This window comes from Sparus aurata, chromosome 3 (assembly GCF_900880675.1).
Source record: "Sparus aurata chromosome 3, fSpaAur1.1, whole genome shotgun sequence".
NCBI lineage: Eukaryota > Metazoa > Chordata > Actinopteri > Spariformes > Sparidae > Sparus > Sparus aurata.
This window is the reverse complement of record NC_044189.1, coordinates 15797350-15823447: the sequence shown is the minus strand read 5'-3', so window position 1 is coordinate 15823447 and position 26098 is coordinate 15797350. Positions and strand designations below refer to the sequence as shown.

The 26098-nt window shown below is 41.4% G+C and overlaps 1 protein-coding gene across 2 annotated transcripts; it reads right to left on the bottom strand.

Moving 5' to 3' along the window:
* Nucleotides 1–91: 91 nt before the first annotated feature.
* triqk (triple QxxK/R motif containing) lies at nucleotides 92–25368 on the bottom strand. Of its 2 annotated transcripts, none has more exons than XM_030412999.1 (4): nucleotides 25181–25368; nucleotides 21048–21122; nucleotides 9912–9997; nucleotides 92–3350 (listed from the first exon to the last, which is right to left on the bottom strand). In XM_030412999.1, the coding sequence occupies exons 2-4, from the start codon at nucleotides 21106–21108 to the stop codon at nucleotides 3243–3245; spliced, it is 255 nt and encodes an 84-aa protein (XP_030268859.1). In that variant the 5' UTR covers nucleotides 21109–21122; nucleotides 25181–25368; the 3' UTR covers nucleotides 92–3242. The 2 variants fall into 2 exon arrangements, with proteins under 2 accessions (XP_030268859.1, XP_030268860.1); XM_030413000.1 differs by having other exon boundaries at nucleotides 25185–25368.
* Between the last annotated feature and the right edge of the window lie 730 nt (nucleotides 25369–26098).

Here is a 26098-nt window from a genome sequence, read left to right as displayed (position 1 = left end):
TCCTTAAAGAGTTAAAACCAAGAAATTCATACAACATTAAATTTTTTATGTCATGAAGGCCCAAATCCGAACACATCAGCATTCATTCAAATGAATTCATCAAAAGGACCTTTAATCTTCGATGCATAGTCATATATTCTTTATAAAGATACATGGTTTTAAAAGCAATTGCACAAAAGAAATACAAGAGAATAATTCGTAAACATCACACATCCAGTGACTGAATCATGATGGCAAAGCAAACTGTAGAAAAGCCAGTTCAACAACAGCACGGACCATCGCAGTGTTGTGAAGTAAAGCTTGCATCTCATCTTGCCATGGGTCTGACTAAATGTGCTGCCGGATCCTTTTTCATTGTGCTGATGTCAGAGCTCTTCTAGGTGGTAATGGCAACCTTTAGATAACAGGTGTCATGTATGAAGGTCTTTTAGGCCGGGGCTATCTATTGTTACACATGCGTGTGACTCACTCAGTGGTGGAGGAGGGGGGCCTCGATGCACCAAGGCCAGATAAAAGCCACTGGGTGGGGGTTATGGGTGCCCGTTTATCATAATGGTTTCTTGGATATGTAGTCTTTTGACTAGAGGTCGGGGGGGTCATGGGAGAAAATAGGGGGAGAAAAGGTAGAAACTGAAACCTCAAAATCTCTCAGATTTCGAAAAAAAAAAAAAAAAAAACATGTCACAAATCACAACCGAGGAAAGACACAAGACCTGGATTTGTTACATTTTGCTTTTGGTCATTTTGGCCATTTCGATTAATCGTACAGCCCTTGTCGCAACACGCGCTTTTGTGTTTGGCACTGACCTTTTCTGCCTTGCGTTAATGTAAAAAAAGTCATATACAAAACATGCATCAGTTGTCGTTTAGATAAAAAGTATTGCTACTGCTGGTTAGAACTGAGGCGTGCTGCGAAAAACATAGAAGAAAAAGTATAAGATGAAAAGATTGTTGCAATTTCATGCAAAAAAAGAAAGTAAATGGACATAAAAAAAAAAGCCCCTGCCTGCTAACACGGAGGCTCAGTGGAAACAGTGGAAGCACTTGGACTGTAATGGTTAACGGAAGGTCAGTCCTTTAAGATTTAAGCAGCAGGCTTTGACAATCCTTCATATTCCTTTCACTAGAGTGACATCACAACAATACATACATTTCACAAAAGGAAAAAATGATCAAGGCGCTCCTTATGAAAAAACATACAGGCCCACCTATATTCAGTCATCATTCATCTCTGTAATTTCCATTCAAATGAAAGCAAAGGATCATATTTGTAATGCTAATCCTGTGGACGTCTGTCTCAGCGCTGTATGTGCGGCAGGCACAATGTGTTGCTCTGTATTCTGCACACATGTTCAATCAGGACGGGGGCTTTGTGGATTCTAATCTCACACTTTGTGATCTCCAGATATCCAGGAGGAGAGGCTTGTGCACTGGAATGTGAGCCGAGTGTTTGTCTCGAAGTGACGAGAGGTTCAGCGGGAGATTTACATTTTTCTATTAGTGGAGACAACAGTGGGACGTGACTCCGCAGAATACGATTAACGGAGCTCGGTCACGACTGTAATTTGGGAGGCTTGTGTAAAAAGAGGCTCATTTGCCTCACTGAATGTAAATTTTATTCGCCAGGAGGTTTTACAAGAGGTCACCGACTTGTTTACGGGAACGGGGGATCAAAGCTACACTCTCAGATTCGTGCTCAGAGAAATAAAAAACTTAAACATTTAAAGCAGCTACAAGGAACTTTCCTTTTCTAGTTGATTCTGGCAACCGCTGTGGACAAAAGGTATAAGAGCACTCCTGGTAAGATCTTGATTTAGTTGGTGCATGCATATGCGTTAATGGCTGGTGAAAAGAAAGATGCATGCTGATGTATCTATTTGTGGCTTGACAACTGTATGAAGTTGGTGAAACAAAGTTAACATTGTTTTACCAAAGTTTATAGACAGAGGTTACAGGTAAACCAACAACTGACTAGGTTGCTTGGTAATAGTAATAATGTTTAAGGTCATGTAGAATAATCATTTTAAAAAAACAAAAAACAATAAATCTTGTTGAAAGGTGCAGAATAAATGTATCTCTTTGTCTCCAAAACATTATCATGACTTTGAATTGATAATTTTAAAATGTTTGTCAGGTCCAAAATGATTGTTCTGTTTATCTCTTACAACTTTTTTATTTATTTTTTTTATCACAAGGTATCTCTGTTTTGTCAGCTATCAACAGTCCTTGTAGCTGCCAGTTTGTGAAAAAAAAAAAATGGCTGACTGTGCACCCAGCATAGTGTTGATGTTGGCTAGCTGGCATTAGCATTTCAACATTTGCTAGGCAGCGTTAGTTAGTGTTATTGTTTGCTAGCTTCCGTTAGCATATCAACATCTGCTCAGCAGCGCTGGTGACGTTAACATTTGCTAGCAACATTGGCTAGTGCAACAAACAGGCAAACCAGTTGAGGGGGCGGAGCATTTGAACAACAGCGGTGTTGTGACGAGAATGCAATGGAACTGGGGTAGCTAGAATGTGGCTGAATGTTACCAAGAACACATTCAAGCTAAACCTAAAGATCTTAACATTCCCTATGAATGTTATTTCTGTCAAATACTAAGCCAACAGCAAGATATGGCTTGGTCAAGGGCAACAACATTGTCCTACACTTTACAGGCAATACAAAGGTATCTGCTGCCTACCGCCAAACTAGAGAGCAGCTCTTTTCCTCAGGCTGCGAGACTCCTCACTTCATCCTCAGCACTCCAGCATTAGAACCAACTTTAATTTTTGGGGATGATCTCATTTGTTTACATAGGTCACCCGGAGGCATCAGCATTTACTTGAGGCTGATTCATAACCAGTTGAATTCTCCTTGTAGAATGTTTAAGTGTCAGTATGATGATGATTACGGTTTCATCCCATGTCGAAAAATTTGAGGGAAGGAAGAACTTAACTGTCTAATTTTAATGTTTAGTTATAAAACAATGCAGATGTCAAAAACAGCCTGAAACATGAGTCATCTGATGCATTGTGTCATTTCCCCTGAAGAGGCAGCTCATCACCACTGTGCCACCGTAACAGTGTGTAAACAAGGCTGACAGACTGTGTCCTCCACTCCCACAGCTCTGCATGTTTTGAGGGCTATATATAATGTCCATTAAGACAAAGTAATCTGACTCCATGTCCTCACTCTGAATCCGCTTCTCAATCTTGTGCGTTTAGTGTAGGGACACACTGTCGGTTCTCTTTGCTCATTTTTAATCCACATCCACATCCAGGTTGATCTCGGTGCTCAGGTTGAGGTAGAAGAAGGCGTAGACGCAGAGGACGAAGAAGAGGATCGCCGCGATGACCAGGAACGCATCCTGAGAAAAAAAAAAATCTGTGTTTAATGAAAGAATAAACAACTATTTATACATCTGTATGATCCCTTGTCTGTCTTCACGCACAGGAGCAGCTCTACTTTGTTTGAACGTGTTTGCAAGGCTGTGTAATTATTGTGCTTACCTATCAGAGCTGTTACGTCTATATTTGCCAAGTCCCTAATGTCTTTCTTTTCATCTAAATTCGCTGCATTCCTAATGGACTTCATACCAGTCTGACTTTGCATGCAAGAACATACTGTTTATTGGCTTGTTTTGAAAAGTAAAAAACAATATAAAATATTTAAACAGCGGTTCGTGAATGTGCTTTAAAAGACTAATGTAATTATAGGACCGTCAATCATCACACTTTCATATCAGCCGTTTATGTAAAAAACCTGTTTTTTTTCAAAGATGTAAACTGTTCAAATAAAATTAAGACAGGCTGACGTGGCTTGTTCTTAAGGGTACAGCTTTCTTTTGCATCTGTTTACGGTCGCTTATTTTTATTAGCACTACTCTGCACTTTAATTCTTCAGTTGCTGCAGTGAGACCAATCGAGCCTTCTTTAATCAAATCCTAACATTATAATAGATTTTTTGCAAATTGTACATTTGACATGAAAACCAATGAGCGACCGCTACATTTGAGATTTGTTTACAGCCTTGGAGAATAAGTTATTGCTGATGAATGGCCAAAACAGACAAACAGATGTGTTTTTTCAAATTTGTGACAGCCGATAACATCCATTTGAGGAGTTAATCATTTGACGCAGTGAGGTTAGCGATCGAAAACTCAACACCTGAGCGGACACATTAATCCCCAGCCCTCCAGGGGGCGATCAAGACGTCTTGGCTCCACTCCAGACGAGCCGTCATCTGTTAATCCAGTTTATTTATCTTTATAAACATACATCAATAGCTCCGCCCCTTTGCCCAGTTTTGGGATTAGCCAAAATGGTGACCAAACTGACCCTCACAATGGATCTTCACAGAGCACATCCAAAAAAAGTAAATGTATTAAAACAATTTACAGTCTGCCAATTTCAGAAAGCAACCAGAGCACTACAATCTATCTGCCATCCGTCTCCACAGTTCTGCTGCCATTTCTCCTGAGAAGTTAAACTTTCTTCAACAAAATGACCTATTTTTTTTCTTTTTTAGATTGTCTATTGGTTAATTGTCAAACAAATTGAGGCTTTCCAGAGGAGTGGCATTCAACTTGAAAATGGGAGTTTGGAGCGCTCGTTCATTATGTGGCGCTCACTCGATTACAATCTTCATCAGCTGGAGTTTCATTAGGGCCACTCAGAGTATTGAACAATGCCAGTTATTCTTTATCAAGAGAACTCATTAGCAGCAAACTTTCTAATCAACACTTGGAGGGCTTGGAGGGCTTTAAAAGAGAGCCGAGCGCAGTCTGATTGGGGGTTATTCAAAAAGAAATATTTGATTTGAGCGTGGAAATTAGTTTTTTTTTTACATCCAAACTGGGCCACGACAACAAAGGTGACACGACTGAAGCGGATTCAAAAAACATGCGACTTTCATCCGACACAAACTCCTTCATAACATGTGATTCCAATTTTTTGCAGATATCTATAATCTTATATATCTATTCCTGGATTTTTTTAAGGCACTCAGTGGAAATACTACGTGAAGCATTTCAATTTAATCAGCCTTAACTGTCCCATTATGCTACATATTTTCATGAGTGACACGCTGAGGTGATTCAAGGTTAAGCTGAAAGGAAATGACAAACAGGAAAGCAGTAAACAGAAAGTCCCTTGACAGATATTGAAAAACAGATGCAGGAAAAAAAATAAAATATGAATGACAATTTTGAGGAAACATCAGTTCAGTAATTGCAATACGTAGCGAGCACACACAAAGGACGGACTGTGAATTCAACCCACCGGCCAAACCGAAGAGAGAAGAGACGGAAATGAAAAACAAGAGTGAGAACGAGAGCGAAAACAAGTGAGAGATAAGGCTTGGCACAAACGAGGAGTGGTGGGGGGGGCTAATAATAATTCCTCTCTGACGGAGGGGGTGGGGGTGGAAGAGGGGCGGGGGGCGGCGGTGGTGGATTGACAATTAAAAGGCGTCACAGCATCCACAGCTATCTGTGTACACGTTGTAGTGCCTAGTCATCAGCGGCATTGGTCTTCATTAGCCTCAGCCCACATTTATCTACATCCCGGCAGCCTCCAAACAGCTTTAAGTCCTTGCTTAATTGGAAAACTTTTAAATTTCATGCACTTTAGTTTCATATATTAACCGCCAGGCTCCCACCGCTTGATTTACTTTTCTATTTTGCCTGGGCCTCTGAGAAAAGAGAACTGTTATCAAATCACGGTGGCTTGATTGTTTTCTGCTTTTTTTTTTTCCCTGTGTTCTCTCGTAGCTTTGAAAAACATGACAGAGAGAAGCGTTTGTAATTCTGCCGACAACATCGCAGAGAAAAAAAAAAAATGTTCATGCCTCTGACAAAGGTAAGCATTTCGTCGAATTGCCGCTGAAACAAAAGAAATCCAGGCTTTTAGCGTTGCTTTTTTTAACTCCTTTCTTTGCTTCAGGTTTCAGAGAGAAATAGAACAGCTGGTTACAGTGACTTGTCTATGAAAACAAGCTGGAGGGGTTTTGGTGAAAACACTGGAGTTTACGAAGCACCTGCACTTGATTGAGATCATTGTTTTCGAGGAGAGTGGCCCACTGCGTTGACTCTTGCCTCGTCTCGCAAAACACATTTGTGTGCGCCCACACACACACACACACACACACACACACATTCGAGACACACACACACACACACACACACACACACACACAGCCCTCTTTCCCTCTTTGCCCACATTCTGATGGAGACCCCTGGATGGGGCCCAAGCACATCATCATCTTCATCATGTGGCTCTCTCAGCACTGGCGGCAGCTGCAGCACACTCGGCATGCTGGGAGCTGGGTCCCTGTCACCCTGGCGACAAGCCACAGCTCAGCAGACGTCTCCTCATCTGGTCCTTTTATTCTCCTCCTGGGTTTGTGTGTGTGTGTGTGTGTGTGTGTGTGTGTGTGTGTGTGTGTGTGTGTATTAGTCTGTGTGTGCCCACATGCTAAGCAAGACACATGCGGTGTGTTTGTGGCTGTGTATGGGTGGCAGACAGACACCAGCTACTAACAACTGTTGGTGCATTTGGGCTGCGTTTTGGTAAGCAAGTCTCATCTGTGCAAGACACAGCGAAAGATAACCAGTCATTAGGCTATGTATCACGACTGGTTGAATAAAAGTGTTTTATGAATTTGCATAGTGGTTGTAAAAAGTGACTTGTTATCATAACACTTGTCCAGGAATCAGCAGCGGACGCAGTTTGTATCTTTCATACTTTCAAACTCATCCATTAAACTCCTTCAAGAGCTGCAATCGATTGTTTTCAATAACTATTTTTTTCTCCCCAGATAAATTGCCTAATGATGTCTCTGTTAGAAAATGCTGATTTCTTTTTTTTTTTTCCAACCGGTGGTCAAAAACAGACAGACGTTCAAGCTGAAGCAACACGATGTGGCTTTTTAAGTCACTCAAGAGAAAGCTAGTTGATTGTTGAGTTTCATTCCAAGATGTTGGATTAATGGTTTGGGTCCAACGCCAAAGACCCAATTTGGTGTTTGATTTTGAATGGTATTTGACGATCTGGGCATGAGACTGGCATACCGCGCCAATCGCTCAATGTTTGCTTGGATTGGCTCCAGCTGCCTTCAACTGCAAAGGATAAATGGGTGCAGATGATGGATGGATGGATGGACGGATGACTGACTCTTATGATTGACTCTGCACTAATCTTTTGTATCAAATCATACAGGAGGTACAACCAAATCTGAAAAAAATGTGATGGCCTGAAGTCAAACAAATAGACCTTTCACAAACCTAAATCTGACCTTTACATACTTTTGGGGGACTGAAACATCTCCAGGAATACAAAAAAAGTCATACCAGTGCTGATCACAATGCACTTGCAATGCAGTTATCTGTTGCCATCTGTCAAAGCTCCTAACCAACGTAAAAGTGTGGATGAGCATCATAAACCAAATGGCCCGTACATATAAAACATCTAGTGTGTCTGCTACACTCAGAGGCTGCGAGCAGCTTCATAACTGAAGTGATATTTATATCAACATAATGTATATATCTTGCTATCAAAAACTGAATAGAAGAAATTGTGTGTAATTGCATTTTTTTTTTTAAATGTCTCTAGCTCCATGCAACGACAACAATGAAAAATGTAAACACTACATACATTCACAAGCGACAGCTGGAAGATACCCAGACTCATTATCTGTAGCCTCCATCCTCTGCCAATTCCATAAGCAATCTTTTCCCAATTTTCCAGGCTCAGCAGCTAAATAAGACCGAGGGAAAACAGTGCAGAACTGAACAGAAGGCTAGTGTGCCAATTAGACAAGGCAGCAGGCTTCTTTCCTGTGCTGAGAGCTAGTGTGCTGGAGCTTCTTCGAAGGCGCCTATTCTTCTTCTTCTTCTTCTTCTGTGGGCAAGCTGAAGAGAGACTCTAGCCGAAGTTCCTGCCAGTCTCTTCATCTCTGCTGTCGTGATTCCACGCCACCCAGACTCTGAAGCAGCTGGAAAGGAAACATGTCCTGCATGCATTCAGGTGGCGAGAAGCTACTCCACCACTCAATGTGCATATAAAAGCAGGCATGGCTACAACAAGTAGCTGGTATCTGCCGCTTCTGAGGTCAACTTTTGTGCAGCCTGACAACTGATCGCTGTTGTGGGAACAGAAGTTCTTCCTCTCTCTCTCTCCCTCTCTGAGTCTCTCTATCCTTTCCTCTGCCAACTTACCCAGACTGCCCTGCTACTAGGACAGCCCCAAGACAGCCTGCCCTGGCAGCTGCCAGATTCTCTGTGCCCGCATGTCTGCTGGCCCTTCTGAGATGCCAGCTGCATCTGAGAGCAGCATCTCAACCAGGGATGTGTTAAGAGAGGGAGAGGAGAGGGAGGCAGAGAAGAGAAGAGAAGAGAAGAGAAGAGAAGAGAAGAGAAGAGAAGAGAAGAGAAGAGAAGAGAAGAGAAGAGAAGAGAAGAGAAGAGAAGAGAAGAGGACTGTCAGCTGACGGTTCAGAGACAGATAGGAGGGCTGTCTACTGTCATCACAGAGCTGTGTAAAAAATCACGACTTCATACAACGCTAAAAGAACTTGACGGGAAAGCAAGCGTGACCAAATATCCATTACATTTGGGCTGAATTTCAATCGAACTCGGGGGGCCAAAGGGTCTCAGTCAGTTTAATATGCTCGTCCCAGAGGTATTTTTAATCCGACCTCTGAAAATTCCCCTCGTCTTGGGCGTGAAAAAGCCTGAATTATTCATAAGCAATATCAATATTTCAAGATATGGACTAATCTAATTGGATTAAAGACGTGCTTAATGAGGCCTTGCGTGTCTAAGAGATGCATATTTTAAAACCTGACCATTTCACCCAGTGTTTAATCCTCGCTGTGATTTGTTCATCTCTGTGTACCGCGCGCCAACTGAAGCTTAATGAGGAAGTGAAGCCTTTTGGCGTTCGATGCACCGCAAACACAACCAATTTTTCTACGCCACAAAGAAAAACAAACATGCAAAAAAAAAAATAAAAAATACATTAAAGATTTCTTACAGGCGATTTACATTTTTTGAAACAGCTATAAGAATCCCCGAGAGCCTGATTTTATCTGATAGTATTTGCTGTTGCGAAAGAAGGATTTAAAAACCTATGACAGCAGATTCACAGGCTATTTCATTGGCAAGGGGCTTCCTCTGTAATATGGAGGAACCTTGGAATTGTAAAAACTGTTTATTGGTAAGCCAACTGACTGAGGCAGAGCATAAACAGCAATGCCACGTTGGCCAGAGTGATAAATGTAGAGTCATCCATCTTTGCCTGCAGAGCGGCTCCTAATCGCAGCAGTGTGACAAAGCAACGGAGAGAGATGCACTTTTCCATCCTCGCGACACCCTCACCTCCCTTTGCTTTCGCCGGCAACGCTATCTTATCACTTCATTTTCCTTTTCTTTCTCTGCTCGCGCCCCATGTCTTCCTCCCCGTCTGTCCTTGTCCCTCTCCGTTGCTCCTTTACCATTCAAAGAATTCGCAAAAAAAACTTGAATTCTAACCCTTCCAGGAATTCATTATGTGTTAAAAAGATGTGTTATATCTTTCTTTTTAGAGTAGGAGGACTCTCCCGTGCCTTCCTTAACCAAATGATACTTTTCAACACTTGCATGGATCCTCAAAAGGACAGGCGGGGGGGGGGGCACGTCACATCATTTCACCTAGATAGATACTGTTGCGTTCCCGAAAGGCCTAACAGTAAGTTGTAAGGGAGCTGAGAGTCTGGGATATGAAAAGTGATCTTGTGAGACACGCTCTCGAATAGGCAGGCAGGCAGACAGACAGACAAATGGAAAGAAGATGGTTGGCAGGCAGACAGACGAGCGGAATCGCAGATGGGCCAAGACAAGACAGGCAAGCGGAAAGAGACAGAAGAGACGGGGAGTCCAGGACAGTCTCACCCTGAATCCAGTGGAATTCTTCTTCGCTTCAGCTTTCAGCCGCGTGGCCTTTAAGACTGACTTTGTCTTTTTGTAGTCCTGCTTACCTGCAAGAGAAGAAACAATCGAGTCATTCAAATCAGACTCAGACAGGCGTCATTTATTGTTTCCAGGCATGCAGAGGCCGCCTCGCCAAGAAACAGTCGCTCACCTAGACCTGGAGGAAACTGCACTTTTTTTTCTTCAATTTTACACGAACTGAGACATAGCCAAGGCGAGCCGTTTCCCTGTTTCCAGTCTTAATCCTAAACTAAGACAGCCAACCACTGCCTGTAGCTCAAAAATGGACAGACATGAGAAGTATTGATCTTCATATCTAACTCCCTGCAATGAAGTGGAAAAAAAAGCTTCCAAACTATTCCGGTAAGTTCTGCTGCAGTTCAGTCCCCAATTTATTTGAAATAATCAACCAAATAACGAGCAGAATAATGAAACTCATTAGTAATGTTAAAAATATACAAACCATGCCTTTAATGTAGCATGGAAATGTCACCATTTCTACATACGTCTAAAATACTAGAGAATATTTTCGGGCCCGAGAGGCAGACAGTTCACCTCTGCTTGTTTGACTTCCCATGGGCTCGACTCTCGAGGGCGAGTCCTGTGGGCACACTGGCCACCTGGCAAAGCACGCGTGTGTTTGTGCGAGTGTGTTTGTGTGCATGTGCTCGCGAGTGTGCTTCACATGAGGCAGAGCCGGCTGTCTTGGTCTAATTAGAAACAACACACTGCAGGAAAAGGAACTTTTTCTAACAATAGGGTGGAAAGGCAACAGCTTGCCTAACAGTGTGCGTGTTTGTGTGTGTGGCCTTGTGCTTCCATATTCGTGAGATCCAATTTATAGCCTCGGTTTGTGGACATATTAACGAGTCCTTAAAAGATGTGAATTTAGAAATTTAGCTCAGGGTAAAGCTGAGAGCTGAGGTCGGGGATGAAGGTCGGATGGTTAACATTTAAATTACTGGCCGGGGAATGAATGGATGGTCCTCATAAGGTGAGATTACAATAGAGGAATATGTGTGTGTGTGAGACCGAGCCCCCCCCCCCCCCCCCCCCCGAGTCATGTTCGAGACTTTCTTGAAGTCGGTGTCGTGGCGTGTGAAGGCCGCTTGGAGTTTTTACACCCAGCCAATTAAGCCTCATTAACACCAAAAAGGGGGAAGAGGAGAATGAGGATGGAGAGGACAAAAAATGTCCACATCCAACTGGACTGGTTGTGGGAGGAAAAATTGCGGAAAAAAGCTTGTGAGAATGGAGGGGTAAACAAACAGACAGAGCTGTATGCCACTAAGAAAGTATGTCTCCTCTATAGGGGTAGCCATGATGGCGAGAGGAGATCCATCCACTTGTTTTTCTCCATCCTTCCGAGTATCCTCTTTCACCTCCCTCTGACTCGGTGGAGGGCTCATAAAAAATTGGGAGCTCGTTGCCAGTAGCAGCCAGTGAAACTAGTGGGAATTCATTAGGAAGGCCACTGGATGTCTCCTCCACTTGTCAGAGTGGAGAGGGGGAGAAATCTGATTGGGGGGCATCTTAGGCTGCTCACCATTCATGGCAAATTTTGCAGGGCCTCTCAGACAACAAATGGCCGGCTGTGATAGTGTCAGACTACAGGAAGCCACATCACAAGCTAAATATTCCATATCAAAAGGAAACTAAAATTATCTTCTAGTGGTTGTATCCTTCTGTGCACCGGTCAAGTGGCTGCTCCTGAATGATTGTGTCGAATGATAGGCAGAACATTTTTTTGTAGAATATTATGATGCCACAGTAGAGTTGACCTTTTATTGGATTAGCTGATCCGCAAGTCCAAGTGGATATCTGTGCCAGACTTGAAGATATTCCCTTAAAGTATTGAGATATTGTGTCTGCAGGCAGATGGACGGACAACCCGAAAACACGAGAATGGGACGCCATGAGGACACAGTGACCTAGACCTTACACCACCAGGATCAGATCAGTTCATCTGTGAGTCCAAATGGATGCTTACACCAAATTAGAAGAAAATCCTTCGATGCATTTGAAATATGCAACATGTTTATGTTGGCTACTTTTTTAGCGCTGGTGTACGCCTGTTTCTCAGTTAATGGAGTCTTGTCCATAGTTCTGGTAATAATATTCACAGGTTTTAGAAATGCCATCAAAGTCATAATTCAAGATGGTAGCCATATTCAATCCATAATTTGACATTTATTTATGTCACAACAGACGGTACCAGACGCCATCTTGGCTCCCTCTCCAAGCTTTGGTGAGAAGGTAGACAATGGAAGTAAAATCACGTGTTTTTTTCACTTTGTTTTTTCTTTTTTTTGATTATGGATCATCGCAAATAGATTACGTTTTAAAAGTATCAAATTATGGCGTGCAGGTAGTCGAGAGGTTAGAGCGCATGCCACAAACGCAGTGGACTCTGGTTCGAATCCGGCCGCAGACCCGTTCTGCATGTCACACCTCCCATCTCTCCTCTCTTTCCGATCTATCCACTGTCAAATAAAGGTGTATACACAGAAAAAAAAAATCACATACATAGAAATAAAAAAAGTTCTGCTTTTAAAATGTTATGTTGAAGCCCACCAGTGAACAGGCTGTACTTTCTGTTTTGATTCCACCTGCTTTGTCTGGCTACCCGTGTCCTCAAGACCGCTTTTTCTGCAGCAGAGTGGCCAAGGACACTCAAAGACAGAACAATATCAGAAGTTAAGCAAGCTGGGGTTTACATTTCAAAAGGCTGAATTTTATTTTCCAGCATTTACAAAATCCCCCACAATGTGCTTCCACAAAACACACCTGTGCTGTTTGTTTTTTTTTTTCCTCATTCAGGGTGCTAAACTTCATAACCCAGTTAACCCATATCCATCTGCTTAGAATAAATACTTAACTGGAGCAAAACCAGAATAATTACACTTAGTAGGAGAATGAATAGCTGCTATTGAGAAGAAGTGCCAGAGAATTCCTTCAGGCTGTGTAAGGTATTGTAATGTAGTTGTACTACAGCGGTGCACATCTAAAAAGGGCCTCATGTTGTCCTTCTCCTGTGGTTTGTTTGCGTAGGTCTGGTGGATAATATTGCATTGGGCCTTATGAGCACTCCTATTTGTCATCGCTGCTCCCCCTTGCTGCACCGGCACTGTAGCTGCTGTCTGTCGCCAATTATCTACCTGCGCTGGGCTCCACGCTGTCCTCCCATCCCTCCCCGCTTCTGCCTGACACGCTGAAAAGGCATCACTGTCCCCCTGTACAGCGACGACAATGTCGTGTCTCGGAGGAACATTAGCCCTTGTAAGGCAGCCCAGAGTGCCTGCTGAGAGGCTTCCCTGAGTGTGCCTTTCATTGAAGTCATCACTGATTTCATGTCACGATGACAAGAGAGAGGTGAAAGTGGCCCCGTCTCCCCCCCCCCACATCACCGACTGTACATTCCCCTAGATGTGTGTGTCGTTGCATTTACCTATAAATGGTTTCTGATTAAGACCAGGTAGAAATTACGTTTTTTTTTTTTTCTCCTTGAGCTATTGTTCTGCTTAGCATAACGAGGCAGGTAGGGGGTATTAGCTAAAATTAACCACATGTGATTGAGCACTTAAGGGGAGGAGGGGTGGAAAGGTATGCGATTTGTGTGCCACACAAATTGTCCATTAAAGTGAGGCGAGAAGAGGGGCAGACGTCTAAGAGTATGGTAGTTTGTCTGAGTGAAAAGAAACATCAGCAGTAGGAAGGTAAACAAAAAAAAAATTATCTTGTTTATTCCTGTGAGGTACATACTCACTACAAATCTTGTTTATTCTTGTGTGGTACATACTCACTACAAATCTTGTTTATTCTTGTGTGGTACATACTCACTACAAATCTTGTTTATTCTTGTGTGGTACATACTCACTACAAATCTTGTTTATTCTTGTGTGGTACATACTCACTACAAATCTTGTTTATTCTTGTGTGGTACATCCTCACTACATCGGTGCCATCTTTACAAGACACCTGAAATATCAGTAACAATGAAGTCTACGTAATGACTTAACTGCAAAAGTGGAAATACGCCAAAGTGAAGAGACACCGTGGATGATACAATATCTTAAAATCAGACTCACATTAATAACGAGAATGCAGTACAGGGACAACTGCTTCAGGCAGAAGAGGCAGATGATGAAGTCAAGAGTATCGCTGTTACGGATCAACTAGTTTCTCTGTTGACTACCGACTTTTGCCTGAATGCTTTAGCGCATTCTTTCAGCGAGAGTGGAGCAGATGTTGGAAACAAAGCGATGACATTCAGTTGCCCTTATGAAATACTTACTGTTGTCATAGCCATCTGATTCTTGTTTGCAGTCTGTGTCGTGTTGCACGCAGGAAATATTTAGTCAAATTTTCCAATTTTCAGAAAATGTGCATGTACAGTTTCAGCCTGTATCTTTGTTGTGAAATACAATTCTAGCACTTTAAAATGAGGCACACAAAGGGCAGTAAAGTAAAAGGAACAACCATGATAAGTACAGTAGAGCGCATCCATCTGCCAAAGCCCGACAATCCCCATTAATTCAACCGAGCTTAATCCAATATCAAACGCAATAGCCCTGTATCACTCTAAATCTTAAACCCCCCTATAACTCCCAACCCTAATGTGGGCTCAACAGATCTAGGGTCCACATCAAAAAGATACCTGATTTTTTTTTCCATCAACCTCAAAAGTCCTGCATTACTGTGTTAAACTGTACATTGAAGTATCCCTTTTCGCATAGTTAAATTCCTGACTGGCTTGAAAATCTCTTTGACAGCATCAACCATCACAGCTCTTGTGCCAAGTCACGATTCTTGCACAGAGTGATGCGTCTATCCGGGGTGGGGATACCAATCCAAGCAATTTCTTCAACTGACAGTCGGCTGCCTTAGCAATCTATTATCGGGTGATCGTTTAAGGCAACGTTATGTTACATTTCAACCTTGAATTCACAGGTTCTAAACTATTGTGATGGTACAGTGTCTTGTAATAGGGTGAGTGGTATCTCTGTCCCAGCCATTCCACCCCTCTATCACTTGTTTCTGCACTATGCAACTTCAGTAAAAGGGTAAGATCACATGGATGTGAAATCCGAGTAGGCAACATAAGGAGTTAGAAGAACAGATGCCTTAACCCTAACACCAAATTACTTGAACTAAAAACTAAATAACACAAAATAATGACTTTAAATTGCAGCCTTACATAATCCAGCCCATACTGAGGCTATAACGAGATTGAGACATTGAGAATGAATAGCAAAAATGTAATATTACAAATTTGTATAGGTGTAGATTTTCTTAATTTATTTCTCAAATAACAAATTGATTGTGTTTTAATCAAATACATCTTTCTGTACCAGTATTGGATAAGCCAGTATTTGTAACTTGTAACAGGAAAGTTGATGACATATTTTTCCCATTTTGTACAATTTTAATTGGTTAAATGCTTAATGCTGATTAATCATTAATCATAAACAGCCCACATTTGGGGTAAAAGAAGCAACCTCATGATACTAAGTTTTATACAGCTGTTTACATTATTTGAACTTCAGTCACGCATCACATAGAAAGACTGCTGCTTCATCATTTAAACTGAAAATATGTGTTACTTCACTTATAAAGGAAGAACCAAACAAACAGTAATACATTTACAAAAACACCCGCTTTGGCGTAAGCAGGTTCCCAAGTTGCTGCCTTCATGTTTGCATATTTGTCGATGTCTCCATATGTCAATTTATTTCGCAAATCCGAAGTTGGCTACAGCAAAAATTAATTGTTCCTCAAAGCAGCATTACCAACCCAGTTATACCACATGGTGCGACAACATATCTTGCTGTGTTGGTCTGACACAGACAAGTCAAATGACTGGTGGTCTTTGTGTATGTCGCTTCAGGCCAAGATAGTTCTACAAAAACAAGCCTTTAATTGTGTGAAGCATCACGTTTGTATTGCAGTAATGACATTTACACATGTAAGGAATGACACTGCTAGTCTACATAAAATCCAGCCAGAAATATAATGTGTAAAATGCTGCAGTACAGTCACGATCAGTCATGCACCCTGCATATGCACTACATGCAGAGTGATGGGGGTGATTTGGACAGACAGACAGACAGATGGACCACCGTCCAGTGCTCTCTTAGAGCGCTGGGACAATTCAGGCAAAAACACTGACAGCGTGTCTGACAGTTCCTCATACTTTGCTTTGCTTCCGTGTGTCTATGTCGCGCGGCAGCCAAACAGTCAGTGACCGCATGGTGCAGATCGCTGCAATCTGCCTGGACGCATGGTAGGGCATGCCTGATGCCAGACACATGGGAGATATTTATGACCCGTCCCTTACATCATGTGAGTCGAGGCGAGAGGGGGTGAAATCTCGCAGTCCATGCAAGATTTAGAGTAAAAAATAAAACTCCATAATATACTGACAAGAGGGGAACAAGTATACGTTGATGATATAGCCTACATATTGAAATGTTTGCCTACATATTAATTTCTCATATTTATTCTTTTCATCTTTCATATCAGCCTTCTACAGCCAATAATTTCCAATTTTCACGTCTGCACATTCAATTTCAGGTGTCTTTATCCGAGTAGACAACTGCAATAGCAATCATTACTTGAACAGAGTGACCACTTGCACTTCGACTATGGCCTGAGGGCAGCTTGGCACAGTCAATTATAACAGGCTTAATAATGGTATTTAAAGAGAGTGTCAACAGTGGCCCCTTGACGGCCATCTGACATGACAAAAGCACTCCAGCAGAGTTGATGGTACCGCTCAACCACCAGCCTGGTCTACGGCTTATGTTCCGTGAATAAGCCACCCCATTATGATTTCAAATTTCCATGTGTGGCTCGTTCCAGCTCTCAAAAGACCCAGCCCCATGCTATCTTCCAAGATTTCTTTTTCCTCCCCCCCCCTCTCTGGTTTCCACCTTTTCTGTTAAACAGTGGTTTCCAGAAATTGCCTGATGGCCATTCTTCTCAAAAAGAAGGAAGAATGGTTGAAATTGAGGGGTTGAAAGGAGGCAGGGAGAGCACCTGTGTTACACATTTTTGAATTGATGAGATGTGCCGAGAAAGGAAAACACTAAATGGGGAGGAAAAAAGAAAGATTTTCTGCAGCCCTGGTAGGGGATGTGACAGTGGGAGATGAGCTTGTTATGTTATGTCTGTCTCTCATTTGTTGAACCTACCAGGTTTACACAATAGCAGATGGTTAAGGGATACCTGTGGGCTAAATAATCCCATTCTTCTGTCCCACGGTGAAAATATATACAACCATCACGCTGCTTTATGAGACCCAAGCCCTTATAGCGTTGTCGAGTAAACAAGACAGAGAAATTGAAAAACAGGCTATCACGTGCCAGAGAAAGACAAGTATTGCTATTGCTGTCTGAATAACCACAACTTTTTTTTTTTTTTTTTCATTTTAGAGGAAGAAAATGTAGCTCTCACGAGTCCAGTTACCACAAAAGCAACACCAGGATATTTTAAAATGTGGAATAATCAGAGGATGTGAATCACCAGGGGCCAACAAAAGATCATCGACTGAGAGGAAGGATAAGAACAATGCCATAGTTGGCATGACAATCTTCGGGGGGGGGGCTATTCCTATATATTATTACTCATTAATATATAGGAATAGCTAATAAAAGATAGACTAAAACAGGGTGAATGGTTTCTTGAGAATGCCTTGCTATAGCGGACTTCACTTCTTGCCTTCCAATGGCACGATGGTGTTAAATAATATACTGTATCTTCTGACATGCATTTGTTAACTATATCGAAAGAAACTCTTCTATATTCTCTGGTTTACCAGTCACAAACTAAAAGCAGACATTCTATTACTGGCATTTTTTTTCAAGTGACAAAAGTATGGTATAGAAAGAAGTCTGCGTCTCTAGTCAAGAAAACAACCTCAAGGAAAAAACATCTAAAAAGGTAGCTGGCAGAGTGTCAGAATCCTGTGAACTAATGTTCACTTTGGACGACTGATCAAAGAAATTGCCAGAATCCTTAGAGCAGGATTGCAAATTAGATACTGTAGGCTCCAAGAAATGTGCTCAGCCAGCCACCGTTGCAGAGAGTTTCTCGGGTCAGGATTTAATTAAATAACGAGTAATTTGGGTTTTCCTCATGTATGTCCAACATCTTCACTGAACGTATGTCCGTTTCTTGAGTTGGGTGGTTGACAGTCTTGTGACTGATGGGATGTATTGTTCTCATTCTTGGCCTGAGAATGTATGAAGTCGCCGCGTCTTAATCCAAGGAGTCGTGCCAGTTTTATAACATAAGTCTTCTGGGATGTATTGTTCCTGCTCTCCAAATGTATAACAGCAGGTGATCTAAGGAAAAATATGAATGGGAAAAGGACTACTATTGATTTTCCATAACCAGGAGGTCTCCTTTTTGGAACACCATGGACATATCTGGTAATCAAAACCCCCTTTTCCATCCTTGCCGCGCCCAGCGGCCCAGCACGGCAGGGAATTTATATCACGATAGGGTTACCTGCTTCACTTGATGACGGGCTGACTCAAGTCAGTGATATTTAAAAGCAGCGCCCTCATTAGGGTTAATATTTCTTTGCGCAATGCTTGTTGGAAGTAGCAACCTATTATCATTGATTTTCAGATTGTTGCTAAAATTTTGCTTGGCATCAACCACTACCCGATGATAGAAGCCAAAGAGAAAGCTACTGTTCATTCCTGAATGATCACAAAGCCCATTTGATGTCAATACAAGCCGCTCGGATGTGGTCCAGCACCCTGAACGGACTTACAAAAAGGGTCCATCTCAGACTCATCACGGCTAAAAGTACCAATGGAAAAGCTTTACAAAGTGCCATGTTAGATTTACAACTTTCATCTCCTGGACTCTGTCACTCTCTTCAATTCATCTTCAATAGCTGTGATTGTTGTCATCTCTATAAAAAGGAACTCTTTCTCTCTTTCCTCTCAGTTATTTCAGCCCTTACAGTATACACATTCCTCGATATTCTTATAGCAAACTCAAGATAACTATCAGGTTTTCAGTTAGAGCCTCTCTCCATTTGGTGCAAAACTCCTCCTTGGATCTTAGAGTGGTTGCCATTTGTGTCTGATAAACAGCTCAGTCTCATTTCATGCGCGCAACAAGCCACTCCTGGGATTTGAAGGACAAACTTTTAGACTATGAAGAGTACAGAGCTTCCCTTTCTGTTCCCTTTCGTCAGTCATAGCTGCTTACAATTATCCAGCTTTGCCATTGGCGACCTCTTGGTATGCTCCACAGGAGGAAAACAAAAACAAAAAGACATGATATAAGCTGTGATCTTCAAGCAACCACAGCTGGCATGCTGAAGGGGACCAAACTTTTGATTGATACCGACCATATTGCCTTAGTTAGGCCTTTGTGATGTAAGGGGCGAGATGGGGAAACAAAATACCGCAGGATTAGAGTGGTATTAAACTTTGACAAAACAGCTTCTGACATGATATCAAAGGGGGAGCTTTTTAAGTGTGGAATTCACTGTCCGTCAGTGTTGTGATCTCAGATGCTCCTTCTCTAAGTGCAATTACTTCTGCAGCTTGTATTCTGGTTCTAATCCAGTGAGTCTGGTTAAAGTTCTTTCTCAGTCTAGAACAAATTGAAAAAGTTTGCAGGACTGTGCAAAGAGATTATGCTAATTTTGGCAAAATTGCTAAAAAAAAAAAAAAAGTCTTCAAAAGAATTCGGCTCTCAGGCAGTTTGTGAAACTACCAAAGAACTTTTCGCTGCAGTATCTTTTGTGATTTATTGAGTGTGACATTAGCTTGTTTCGATGAAAGAACAGAGAGTTGATTACTGTGTTGCCGCAAAATTGCCCACATCAAGCAGTGACTTATGATTTTAGTTGAAATGGAGTTGCACAATAATTTCAAGACCAATCTCAACTGTCTGAAAGCATCATGAACCAATTTACAGAACTTATTGTTTTAATTGTCAGTTAATACACTGATTTTGATTAAACCATCAATCATTTAGTACACAGAGTCCAGCAAATGTATTAAATGTTATGAAACAAAGAAAAGCAATCAAAGTATTTCTTTAGATCTGTTTCCAACTAATGTCAAAATATTAAATCAACTGACAACAGGCCTCCACAATATAAGGGAAAACCCTCTTCAATATTGCACTGAAGATACGACTTGCAATCAGTGTTGGGTGTGATGTCTTACAAAGTAACACATTACTGTAATCCCATAACATTTGTGAAAGTCAAAGTAGACTTTGGGCTGGCTTTCACCACCTTCTTATTTGTGGCGTTACGTTTTTCAAGAGCATAAAAACGGACCAAGCATATGTCCTCCTTGTTAGGACAGGACTGATATGTGGGTATATGCGAGATCTAACGTTATATTCTTAACTGACAGTTAGTAAATCACAGACGACTAACGCAAAAGAAACAAAACAAGTACAGGGAGTAGAATAATGCATTACTTCTTACATTACTTTTTTGAGTAACTATCCCAACACTGCTTGTGATAAATAAAATTATATGAGGGGCCTTTTTTAGTTCTTTTCTTTTTTCTACAGTCCTTTAGCTAGCAAAACTCGCAGTCACCCCCAAATTGACACCAATTAATCTGAGGGTAGCTGACAGCTAGCTGGGGGCTTCGAATGATTGGCCGAATAATGTGAATGGCCAATAGGTCAAGTGTTTCCATACGAAGTTTGAAAACATGTCGCATGTAAATAAAATGTTTTTTCTTATCCATTGTGTTTCAGTCAGACATTCATTATTTTTTGTCACACATATGTGGTATGTTTTATTGAATTTTTTCATATCACCATTAAATTGAAAATACAATTCATCAGTCAGCACTAACCGACAATACCAAATGTTACTTGTTATTATCACTGTCTACTAATCTGTAGAATACTTTTCGCAATTAATAGATGAGTCGTTTTGGTCTTTAAAATGTCAGAAAATGGTGAAAAAGGTCAGCCACTGTTTCTCAAGGCTCAAGATGACGACTTCAAGTGTCTTGTTTTGTCCCCAACCCAAAGAGAATCAGCTTACTGACTAACTGACTGTTAGTTAACAAATGGATTAAGGGGTAAATCAGGACTCACCAATCTGTTTCCGGTACTGATCAACTGGTAGTCCGGTTGCACTGGCGTCCTTCCTCCCCATTATCCTTCCTATGCCTGAGGAGAAACGGGAAAAAATGCAGCCTCCTGAGTGAGAGAATTTCACAGCTGGGTCTGAATGTTCACACCTGATCATTTACTTTAATCAAGCGCGGATGCAGCGCCATTCCTGTTACTGTAGCCTGAGATAACGTGTGAAATCTGCAGGAAGGATTCAAGTTAATACACAATCACATATCGGGGAGAGTAGTCAGTTTTGATCAGGCAGATGGTTTATCTTTCACATACATCTGCTAGACATAATTAAATTAATTCTCACCACCTTCCACGTGTGTTATGTTCACAGTATGCGCACTTCCTATCCAGCTCATTTAGTCCGACACCGTTTCCCCCCGCACCGTGAGCTCTCTTTGATTACCCTGACAGCTCGCAGGAATATATAAAGAGAAAGAGCTCGGAATAATACAAATAGTATCCTTAGGCTCAATGTGTAGCTACGCGGGTGTGCTGCTGTGCTTGTGTGACAGAATAATTGCCGGTCTACAGCGCTGTGCATTTACATCAAAACACGCTTGTGTATACGTGGACGTACGGTCACCAGAAATAACTATGCCTGTGCAAACTCACCGTGTGTGTGTGTGTTCCCTGCATTCATTCCAACATACTTGTTTCTCAGCGAGCACTCGGAATTCCAGACAGGTTCCCTCACAAACACACCACATCAATCAATATTGTAGCCTTTTGTTTAAAATAGTGGAAAAAGCGAGTATGAGTCGAGGGGCAGGCCCTGCGCTTTCTAATGACACTGAAGAGCTTCTGACCTGCTCTCTGCCGGAAGGATTTGAAAGACATGCACGACACACTCCGACAAAATAATACTCAAAAGCCATCAAGTCCTGCAAGCCTAATGATAATTATCATTTTTTATTACCGATTAACGTTTTTTTTTTTATGCACGCTTAAATGTGACAGGGAGAGAAATGTGCAAGCGGGTGTGCACAGGGGAGAACGGAGAGGCGAACACAGGGACAAAAAAAAGAAGCAAAAAAAGGCATCTATGTGCATCCTAGAAGAACAGGAGTGGTGAGGAGTCGAGAGGTGCAGCCGGGGGAATAGAGGAAAGAGACTGAATTAGCATGTTCAAGGAGCGTGGCTGGGCTGCTTGTGCTGACTGATACCTTCTCGTGGGAGATCGCTGCCTTGGGAGACCTGAGTTTTTACCTTACACTAAAAACACTGTTTTCAGCTACATTTTATAGCGCTGTCGGTGCCAGCAGAGGAGGAGAACGTGTGCGCAGTTATTGTTCTCCAGCGGCTGGAAACCGGAGTCAGCAAATTAAAGGAAGTGAGAGCTGAACAAAAGGAGGAGAGGAAATTGTCCAAATGTAATGTTTACACTTGGACACAGTGGGCTCTCCGATTTGCCGGCTATGTTCTACTGTGCAGCAGCATCGTGATGTTGTACCTGAATTGAGAACACATTTGAAACCTCCGTCATCCCCTGTTGTCAGTGCACCATACAAATGTCACAGTTTATTTTGCATGCACCCAAGTGGGGTGTAAAACAAATTAGCAAGGCGATGGGCACTATTAGAGAAAATATCTAAGCATACTTAGAATGGCTGAACGATTGTGTTAGCAAAATCTTCTGCTGCTGCTTCTTCTTCTTCTTCTTCATCGGTTTTTGCATCACAATTTTCCTTTTAGCTGAGAAAATCTTTAAAAATCACGATGATGTGACATTTATTGGGGTCCTTACCAAACACACATTTTCTTACATCTGGAGAATAGGGCTGGGTATCACCAGGTACCTCCCGATACGATACTATCACGATATTTGGCCCACGATAACGATAATATCACGATACAGCGATAATCGATATATTGCAAGGAATTTCATCCACGATAATCACGATATCTGTGTCACTGAAGAAATTCAGAATTTATTGACTGCACTGAATCCATTTCACAGGAATTACAAAACATTGTCAATCAATTTCACATGAATGACAGCCAAGTAAACAAAGAGTATATTGCACAGTGTCTATTCTTAACACACACACTGACTACAACTATCATTAAATATCTTTAAGTGTGGGTTTCAGAGCTACTTAAACCATTTTTTTTTTTATTTGGTTGTATACCTATGTTTGAAGATAAAGCTGTCCTCCGAAGAGGGGTGGTGGTGGTGGGCAAAAAAACATTTTTAAATATCGATATTTGGCACCAGTGTATCGATAAGTACCTCAGGACGAAATATCGCGATATATCGTAGTATCGATATTTTGGAACACCCCTACTGGAGAACAAGATTTGTAGGTCAGGGCGTCTCTGCAGCACTATAGTATCACACTGTAATGCCGTTTTGTCAAACATTTATCAAAATAGCTTGCAGTTTGATACCATTTCTACTAATTGTGCAGCCCTAATACTTAGCGTTAAGAGCACTGTTGGTGCTGATAGAATAATCCTTACTTGTCCATTTTTAAAGATTTAACACATTGATGACAAGGCTGATATTACATTCTAGTCATAATCATTACCTCAATTTAATGGAAATGTAAACTAGGCCGAGCAAGACATTTTTTTAATGATGGCTTTCAGTGAGAGTTATTCCCCTAATCAGAAGGCCAAGGTGCCATCCCTGGTAATAAAAAAAAAAAAATACCATAGTAAACTTAAACAATGTGCACCGTGCAATTTGGTTGATTTAAGCGCCAATGTCTCCTCATTGAGAAGTTTTTTCAAAAGGTTACACTGTTTCATGTTAGGAAATACTGTGAGCACCCCAAAACAGCATCTGGTATACAGTTTCTTTACAACTTGAATCCAGAAGTTATACAAACTAACGGAGTAATGCTGGGTAAAAAATACAAGCCAGTGCCAGTTTATTAGGTACACCTCACTAAAAGTAGGCAGTCAGGTAGTGTGATGTTACACTGTTCCTTTTGTCCAAACTGTTTTGGAGAGATGATGATTCAACTTAAAAAATGTACTTCACTCTCACTGATTTAATCAGGCTGAATAAAACATGTCCTTTCCAAAACAGGACACTCTAACTTTTAATGGGGTTGGATTTGTTTAAGGTCAGATGTGTGAGCTTTCATTAGACTGGATAAGATGACAACTGGGCACTGGTGCGAAGTAATCAAGTAAAATTAATAAAGTACTTTATTGAGCGCAAGTCTGAGAGTCTTTTATTTTCACGCCACCCCATACTTCTACTTGATAACACGTGAGAGGCAAATACTGCACGTTTTAATTCACAACAATTATTTGACAGCTTTAATTAGTAGTGGTGTCCCAAATGAGGTTTTCCGATCATACCATACAAGGAGCTTATAAAATGTGACATCATTAATTGTCATATTATGTTTATTGTCACGAACAGTAAACGGTATATCCAAGGAGCTGAAGCGACGGAGCAGAAAATCAATCTGATATTTTTCTTTGTAATTTTTGATACAGAAACATTTGTTTTCTATCAATAATGGTTGGAAAAAAACACTGTGATGACACCATTACTACTTTTTTGCATCGAGTTCTTCTAATTTTACTTCATACTGTCCATGAAGTATGAAGTAAAATTTCACCATCTAAAGTGGCTTAACATACTGTCCACCATGATAAGCTACTTCACTTTAATGCATACTGGTGCAGGATCTGCTGGCTGCTGTCTGCAAACACAACATGTGCGGAAAGCATTCTGAAGAAGGATGGAAAGAAGCGGTGACAGACACATTTTCTCATGGGTCTTGAGTGATGATGCAGAGGGATTCTTTTAGCATGAATCCTGCACAGTATACCTTAAAAGGAAAATATCTCAATACTTATTCCACTGAATTGAGAACAAGTATGTGCAACTTTTATATATCAGCTTTTTTGGGTAAGGTTTCCTGAAAGTAAGCAGGATAGACTTCCACCCATCAGCACTGTAGACCACCACGTCTCACTGGTATGCTGTATTTACAATGTTTTTCTCTCTAGTCCCGAACATGGAGAGGAAAGTCTTGGTGCTTGCAGACTTAATGCACAGAGCTCCTGTGTTAGCTTAAGAAAGGAGGTGGAATTTCCTCCATGCAGCCTTCATTCAAGACATTCACGAACATACTCACGTACTGTTCTTGTCTACCGAGAGGACACGTCGCTCATTAGAGGTGTCCCTGCATTACACGACGCCTGGGCTGCTGTACGTGGACACGAGGACGACCGAGTTGACAGATTTATTGTACTTTGTTCCAGAAATTCTCCAGAATGCCAACACACCACTTCTCCAATGTCGACTTCCTGGTTTTACGCATCAACAGTGAGGACGGGGAGCCCTGTCGTCCAATCGGATACGGCCATTTGTAAAATTCGCCAATTGGACGAGCGCGGGGGCGGGCCTTAGAGACAATAACAGTGGAGGAGCATGTGACGAAGACACACCCACTCTGTTCACACAAACCTGCCTGGATACCAAAGCTGAGGCTCCTCTGCAAGTTTTCAGTGAAATGAAGATGTGTTGAGAAAATTATCAAATAGTTATACAAACAATATGTGGTGGCAGGGGAATACAGATCGTTTACCGAAGTAAAATATGAAAATTCTCCACTACAAGTAGGATAAATGTGCAGTTTTCAAAACCATACAAAAATAATGTATGTATTCTCAGCACAATATGTTCAAAGTATTAGTATTAAACGTACTCATTATGTATACAAATTTACTTTGTCTGTCGTTGTCTGTCATATTTTCAAATATGATGTATATGAATTAATATTACTGCTGTTTTAATGTGAACGAAACATTTAATGCTGTCTTTGTTTGAGGTTGAGCTCATTGCAACCACTTTACATATTGTTGTGTAGTTTAATCTACAGTAATAGACTATATTGTATTTAGAAGATCAGCAGATGTTTGGAGAGTTGCTGTCCTGTGAGAATCCTGTATCTCTAAAAGGTCAACTTTTCATGAGCTCAGAAAAACATCCTGTTCTCAGCCTTGTGATAATCCCCATCACTTTTTTAAATGACATACTTTATTAAAAATGT

What these genes read in the sequence shown, in the direction of transcription:
- triqk (XM_030412999.1), bottom strand. Translation starts at nt 21,108, where the DNA reads ATGGGGAGGAAGGACGCCAGTGCAACCGGACTACCAGTTGATCAGTAC. An exon ending in TCAGTACCGGAAACAGATTG is followed by an intron (nt 9,998 to 21,047) that starts GTGAGTCCTGAT and finishes CTTCTCTTGCAG; the next exon opens with GTAAGCAGGACTACAAAAAG. An exon ending in AGAATTCCACTGGATTCAGG is followed by an intron (nt 3,351 to 9,911) that starts GTGAGACTGTCC and finishes TTTTTTTCTCAG; the next exon opens with GATGCGTTCCTGGTCATCGC.